We start from the raw sequence: 6,531 nt of genomic DNA, 5'->3' as shown, positions 1-6,531 counted from the left end.
TTCCTGCTGCTCCTGGCCAGCCCCAGTCCTACCTTGCCAATCTCACTCTGCAGCTTGTACTGGTTCAACTGCACACAGTCCTGGGGGGAGAGGAAGCATCAGGTAAAGCTTGGTCCAGAGGCAGCATTGTTCTCACCTCGGGATCCTGTTCAGGGATCAATCCGGGCCCCAGGCCCCTTACTCCCAGACCCCAGGGGGTTTCAGCAACCTTTCAGGTTGGGGTGGGGGAGACTTGGGGTGACAAGACCACCATTAGTGACAAGAAGCCTCATGAATGGGGAGCCTGGCTAAGGAGAAGTGCACTGATTCCTGCCTGGAAGCTGAGGTCTGGGAGACCCAAGTCGGTAAGAAAGCCGTGAGTAAGCATTTCCAGAGGCGCTGGGTGTGAGGTCTAGATTGCACGAACAAGGATGAGAAGAGGGACGAGAGCCCGGAGCCCTCGCTCAGGCATAAAAGGCTCAGCCTCTGAAGGCTATAGAGTGCTCCGTACTCAGGTTCACGTCAGACCTAAGCGGCAAGGACAGAGCCAGGGGGAGCCCGGAGGCTGGCAGCATGCTGGCAGCTTCTGAGTCAGAGTAGACTGGAGGAGGCAGGATTCGAGGTGGGGTTCAAGCTGGGGAAGTCTTGGGGTGGGAGGACACTGTGTCTGTCCTCAAATCTCTAAGAGGACTTCCTGGGGGACAAGGGCGGGTTTACTTCCAAAGTCTGGACTGGGTGGGGTTGGGAATGGTGGGATGTATAGGATGCAGAGGTCGGGTCAGGTGGAGCTTCCCTGGGTGGGAAGAGGCCTTACTGTGAGGTAGTGAGCCCCCCAACTCTGAGGGTATGCAAACCAAAAGCTACAACAGGGATAGGAATAGAAAGGGTCTTCACCGAGGACTACTGAGAAGCTCATGGGCACCCCCTAGCTCTGCCCCACCAACCTCTGCATCCGAGATGGCCACGCGGTGGGACTCGATGGTGGGCCTCCGCCAGGCCCGTGGGGAGATGTGGCTGGCAGGCCCCGTGGTGTAAGGCCCAGCTTGGGCCTCCAGGCAGCTTCCTGCTGGCCGCTCCTGCAGGGACAGCTTCCTGGTGGAGAGGCTGGGTCGGGGTAGGGGGAGTCCTGAAGCACTGCCGGGGATCATGGAGGCAGCTCTGGCCCGTGGTGGGGGTTCCACACCGTTCCTGGCAGGCCCCGGGCCACCATCTGCCTCCTCCAAGCGGGCCACATCGATGGCTGCCACTCGCTCCACCAGCTCTGCCCGCGGATCCTGGCAGCAGACCGCTGGGCCCCCCTCCATTGCCACGGTCAAGGGGGTCCTCCGTGCAGCCTTATTGGGAACCTGAGAAATGAGGGCAGAAAAGGCTTCAATTCTGGCCATGGAGCAAGGAGGTCAGATTTCTAGGCCCTTCTCCCATTGTGGCCACAACCCTATGAGTCCCACCTCCATCCATGCCTCTGCCCTGCCCATTCCCTCTGCCTGGGTTGCCAGTAGCCAATCTTGGACCCGTCCCTACTAACTGGAGGATTTCCAGGAACTCATGTGGCTCTGCTGCACACCAGCCCTCTGGGCCTCAGTATTCCCATCCGTAAAACAGGCACATTCATGTCTGCCTTGCTGGCTACACAGGGAAGCAGGGGGAATCTGATGATCTGGAGTCAGAACAGACAGACACGGGCAGAACACGGGAGGCCCAGCAGCTTTGGGAGAAACAGAGTACAGGGTCAGCTGAGGCCAGCATCCAGCAGACAGCCCAGTGACTCACCAGCCTCACCCCTCGACAGTAGACAGTAGAGCATTCCAAGGCTGCTGCCTGGAAGCTGAGCTGGGCGCTGGTAATGCAGAGGCCTCCCTGGTGCTCCAGGCCCATGCACCTCCTGCACCTCCTCCTCCGGGGAGGCCTCTTTGATATTCCAGCCCCTTGCTCCCACCCCTCTCACTGCTTCCAGGAAGACTTCCCCGGGGCTCCGGCCCCTCTCCTTTCCTGCAGGGAGGCCTCTCCAGGGCCACAGGGCAAGTCTCCCATTACTCCCGTCTCTGGCCCAGCAGAGCCTGCAGCCCAGGACAGGGTCCATCAGGGCAGGGGCTGCTGCTCTGGGGGCTGTCCAGAGACTTCTTATTTTTCCGGTGTATTTGTGTGGCCACAGTGTATGCCACATCTGTTCAGGCTGAGATGCTCCCCCTGGCCTGGCCTCACACCCTCCCTGGCCCTACGGCAGTCTGAGCCCCAACCCAGGCCAGAGGCCAAGAACTCGAACCCCGAATCCACCTCCAACCTCCAGCCCTAGCCCTTACCCTTGCCCACCGTCCTGGGCTGAAGCTGGACCCCAAGATGAACGCAGACACTCAGGCTGGGGCTCCATTTCCTCCTCGGGCCAAGCACGGGCCCCACCCCAGCTCGATGCCCCACCCCCTTCCTGGGCCAAACTAGGCATCTTCTCAAGAAAAGGAAGTGAGTGACCCCTGACCCTCTGCCCTTCCTGACTGGTGGTAACTTCCTCTGACCCAGTAGAGCAACTGGAGAACACGGTCTGTTTCAGCCCCTCGTTCCCCCGTCACCTTGCTTTGACAGCTGTCAAGGAGGCAGGGCTCACTGGAGTCCTCTGGCCGCAGAAGAGCCCGGGCTGGCTTCCAGTCCCACCAGCCAAGCTCCTGTGGGGCCGTGGGCAGGCTCCTTCCTGACTCAGAGCCTCAGTCTCCCCACCTGTACTAGGGATGCAAGACCTTCCCTCCCCAGATTCCCGAGGGCCATAGCAAGGCTTGGAAAAGGATCGTGGGTGAGGGGGCATCCCCTGTGCCTGGCACCCAATGTTGGATGAGTGGAAGCTGAAAGTGGTGGAGCTGCTGTTGACATGCAGAAAGGAAGGGGGAAGGGAATCCAGACTGGTAACAGGCAAAGAGAGGAGGCTGCACCTGGAAGAGTGAGAGTGTGTGTGTCTGGTGGGGGGGAGGCCAGGGGGGAGGGGGGCATTGGTGGGGCAGGAGGCCCAGGTGTCCCTGGAGGAGATGAGAAAGGAGAAGAGCTGGCGCATCAGGGAGGCTCCCTGGAAGAGCTGAGCTGAGAAGGAACAAGTGAGTAGTTTGGAACACGAGAGGCCTCCCTGGAGGAAGTGAAAGGGGGCAGTGAATGGGGTTAAAGTACCAGGGAGGCTTGGGGAACCAGGCCCCTTGCAGGAGGGAAGAAGCCAAAGTTGAAGGGAGCCCTCCAAGCCTGGCCCACCCATCCCCCTCCTCCCGGTTGGTGGCCCACCCTGGGGCCTGCTGCCCGTCCCCCTCCCCTTACAGGCCCCTTTTCTCCCACCAGAATATAAACTCCGTACATTAAGGCTCTTGTCTGCCTTGTCTCCATAAAATCATCGGTGTCTGCAGCAGTGCCTGGCACAGAGTAGGAGCTTGGTAAATATTTGTTGAATGAATGAATGAATGGTTGCCATAGTGATCATTACAGCCCTATCCCCATTAGACTGATGGGGAAACAGCCTCAGAGAAGGGACCCCAACAAGCCTAATGCCCCAGCCCACAGTAGGGAATGAATCAGTGCCCTCTGGACCAGGGCAGGCACCACGGGACAGAGCCCCCACCCACAGAGGGTACAGGTGGCCCTAGCCCATAATATTTGCATGATTTTCCTGAGGAAGGCTGTCACCAGAGGCCATCCTGCTTTATTTCCCTTTCGCTTTTCTCAGAGGGGGAAAGTGGCCCAGCCAAGGGCCGGGATGGCCCTGGGGTCACACAGCAAGTCCGGGCAGAGCCTTCTTGCCTCTTACAGAGCCTGGGGCCTGGACCTGGTTTAGGCTCTGCACCTTCCTGGCCGCAAGCCCACGGGCAGGTGACTGCACCGTGCGCCTGGGTTTTTTTCCTCGCCGGCAGAATGGGGGGGACTGGCCTCTCGGCGCCCGGAGCCGGTGGTGGTGAGGAGTAAAGGAGTGAACGCCCATGCCGGGCTCAGAACTGGGCCTGCAGGAAGGAAGCCCCGTAAAGTGAGTTGTTGTGCTGCTGCTGTTGTGATTGCCTGGCACACGCTGTCGCCCAGATGGATGCGCGGGCGGCACAAGGCGGCTGTGAGGGGCTGACGTCAGGCCCTCCACCCTCCCTCCTGCCTGGATCCAATTCAGGTGACTAAGCACGTCTGTGCAGGAGGAGGCCCGGGAGGCCCCAGGCTCCTGCCTCGTGTCCAGGCGACAGGCCTGGCGCCCCAGACTGTGCATGTGAGGGCATATGTCCACACGCGAGACAATGTGTACAAGCAGAGCTGTGGGCCTGGGGTGACAGCCTGTGTCTGTGTGTCTGTGGGGGGAGGGGACCCCACATAGGCACACATCTGCGTGGAGACAGAAATCTATCAGTGCGGTCTACATGGGTGTGTAAGCGTGATCACGTGCACTGTGGGGCCGTGGGAACCAGAACACCAGTCAAGTTTGAACTTCCCACACCGTCACCTGTTCACCACCCTGAGGCTGCCTGCGGGGCTGGGCTGTGTGTCTTGGGCAGGCCCCAGGTCTCTCTGGGGCTCCGCTAAGGGGTCTCTCCAGGCCTGCCCCAACCTTAGGCCCTGATAGATGCTTTGTAGCAACTGACTCGGCAGATAACTAGGGACCACATGGGCAAAGAGGCAGACAGAGTGTCTGGGAGCCAGGCCCAGGTCAGAGCAAGGACTCCTCTGGGCAGGCGGGGCCTCCGGGGTCCAGCCCAGGCCTGCAGCTGAGAACGGTCAGACGCAGGCCTTCACGCACTGGGAAAAGCTACCCCAATCCTGTCCTCACAGGCTGGGGTTGTGCTATCTTAACCAGGCCGTTGAGTGTGTGAGAGCCTCAGTTTCCACATATGCGAATCAGATGGATGGCTACCATCCTGCCAACGCCCAGAGCTACAGAAGGAAGTGGATAAGGCTGGAAAACGAAGCCGTTTGTGCCCGGGCAATGTGGGGCTGGGATGTGCTGTTGTCAGGAAGCCACCAAGCAAGAGCCTGGATGTACACAGTAGGACCCCTCCAGTGTCCCCTGGCTCCGGGAAGGCCTGGCCCAGTGCCCCGCCAGGAAACGCCCCCCATCCCCAGGTGCCTGGCTATTCCCAAGGGATGCAGACTCCAGCTCCAGATCCTGCTTGGCCAAACCTTCTGCTTAGGATGAGTCCCATCCACCGGGCCCCTGAGAGAAGGCCCGGAGCAGGACAGAGCAGAGCAGGCAGCTCCTGCCCTCGTCACAGCTGGCTAAGCAGCGCCGGCTGGGCTGACTTCAGGAACAGTTCGGCCTCGGTCTGCGTCCTGGAAGGCTGTGTGGACGCCAGGGCCAGGCTGAGCAGGGGACCGGCGACGATCCAGACAGAGAGCCCAGGGCCTTGGCTGGCAGAGGACCGGCCAAAGGGAAAGTTGTGAGGAGGCGGTCAGGCCACCCGGGCCAGACACAGAAGGTGGCCCTGACATCAGAGAGGCTCCTGTGTTTATGCTCCTGACAAGTGTTTGGATGGCCCCGGCAACGGGTGCCCTTGGCGGCTCCCGATCCCCGCCTCTGCCTGGGATGACTCATTCCCCTCGAGGGAGGCCCGGGCGTCATCTGCTGCCAAGTCATGCTTGAGGATGCCTGCTGCGAGGACACCCCCTTCCACCATCCCCGGGGATGGAGGCCCCAAGCACCAAGGTGGGCTCTGCCCGATTCCGCACAGCAACCCTCAGCGCAACCTCAGTGCACTCGGCTGATGGTGTCCACACCGCACCCTTTACCAGGGCACCTCCTCCTCTGCAAACCAGGTCTGCGCCTCCAGTCCAGCTCTTCCCACCCAGCTGTCTCCTCCCCTCCATGTTCCTGGGCGGCTCCGACTCAGCAGGGCCCCGATTTAACTCAGCATGTCCCCAAGTCTGCCCTTTCTCCTCTGTTCCCATCGCAGTGATGGCACCACCACCCTCCTAGTTCTCCCAGGCCAGGACCCCAGGAGCCCTCATCACCCATCCTCTTCCTTCCGCCCAGCCTTGCTCCCCTCATCCCCACTTACTCTCCACTCTGGCCGCACCACACCACTCACGGCTTCCTGAACGGCAGACTGGGCGCTGCTGCCAGGCCTATGAACTAGCTGTGCCTTCTGCCGGGAGCACACCTCCTGCTCCTTTGTTGCCGGAGGACAACTCGGACATCTCCTCTGGGAGTCCTCCCTCCCGGACCTCCCCACTGCGGGGGGAGATCACCAAGTTGATTCTCCCAGGAAGCCCAGACTCAGCCTCCACTCTCTTTTCCAACTGCTTCGGCCACACAGGTCTCCCCACTCTAGGCTCACATCCTGACCGAACCCCATCCCATCCTCCACACCAATGACTAGAGGGGACATCTCTCTTATGCAAATACTAGTGGCCCAGTACACAAATTCGTGCACATTGAAAGGAAATTAATTAGAAGAAATATCTTAATATCGCTATTCGCCCTTTCTCTGTAATAAAGTGTCAACCAAATTCACGACTGACAATGACAGATCGAAACACATGCATGCGATTGGTGCCAGTGGGAGCTTTATGTGTATCGCACATGCGCAAGTCAACTTAGCCTTTTATAGCAGCGGT

At 60.1% G+C, this 6,531-nt stretch overlaps 1 protein-coding gene across 4 annotated transcripts in view; it reads right to left on the bottom strand.

The window, feature by feature from the left end:
• CAMKK1 (calcium/calmodulin-dependent protein kinase kinase 1, alpha) overlaps positions 1 to 6,148 on the bottom strand; it is a 24,319-nt gene extending 18,171 nt beyond the window's left edge. The window contains exons 1-3 of one of the 4 annotated variants that reach the window (XM_006761484.2): positions 5,973 to 6,148; positions 924 to 1,325; positions 33 to 80 (exon numbers count right to left, since the gene is read on the bottom strand). In XM_006761484.2, coding sequence (XP_006761547.1) covers positions 33 to 80; positions 924 to 1,283 — 408 coding nt within the window. In that variant the 5' untranslated portion in view covers positions 1,284 to 1,325; positions 5,973 to 6,148. Of the gene's footprint in view, positions 1 to 32; positions 81 to 923; positions 1,326 to 1,500; positions 1,697 to 2,279; positions 2,302 to 5,972 lie in introns of those variants that run through there. The other 3 variants (XM_015562450.1, XM_015562449.1, XM_015562448.1) reach the window with 3 other exon arrangements.
• Between the last annotated feature and the right edge of the window lie 383 nt (positions 6,149 to 6,531).

Source organism: Myotis davidii, unplaced genomic scaffold (assembly GCF_000327345.1).
Source record: "Myotis davidii unplaced genomic scaffold, ASM32734v1 scaffold638, whole genome shotgun sequence".
Classification (NCBI taxonomy): Eukaryota; Metazoa; Chordata; class Mammalia; order Chiroptera; family Vespertilionidae; genus Myotis; species Myotis davidii.
The sequence above is the reverse complement of the archived record's forward strand: the minus strand, read 5'-3'. Positions and strand labels throughout refer to the sequence as shown.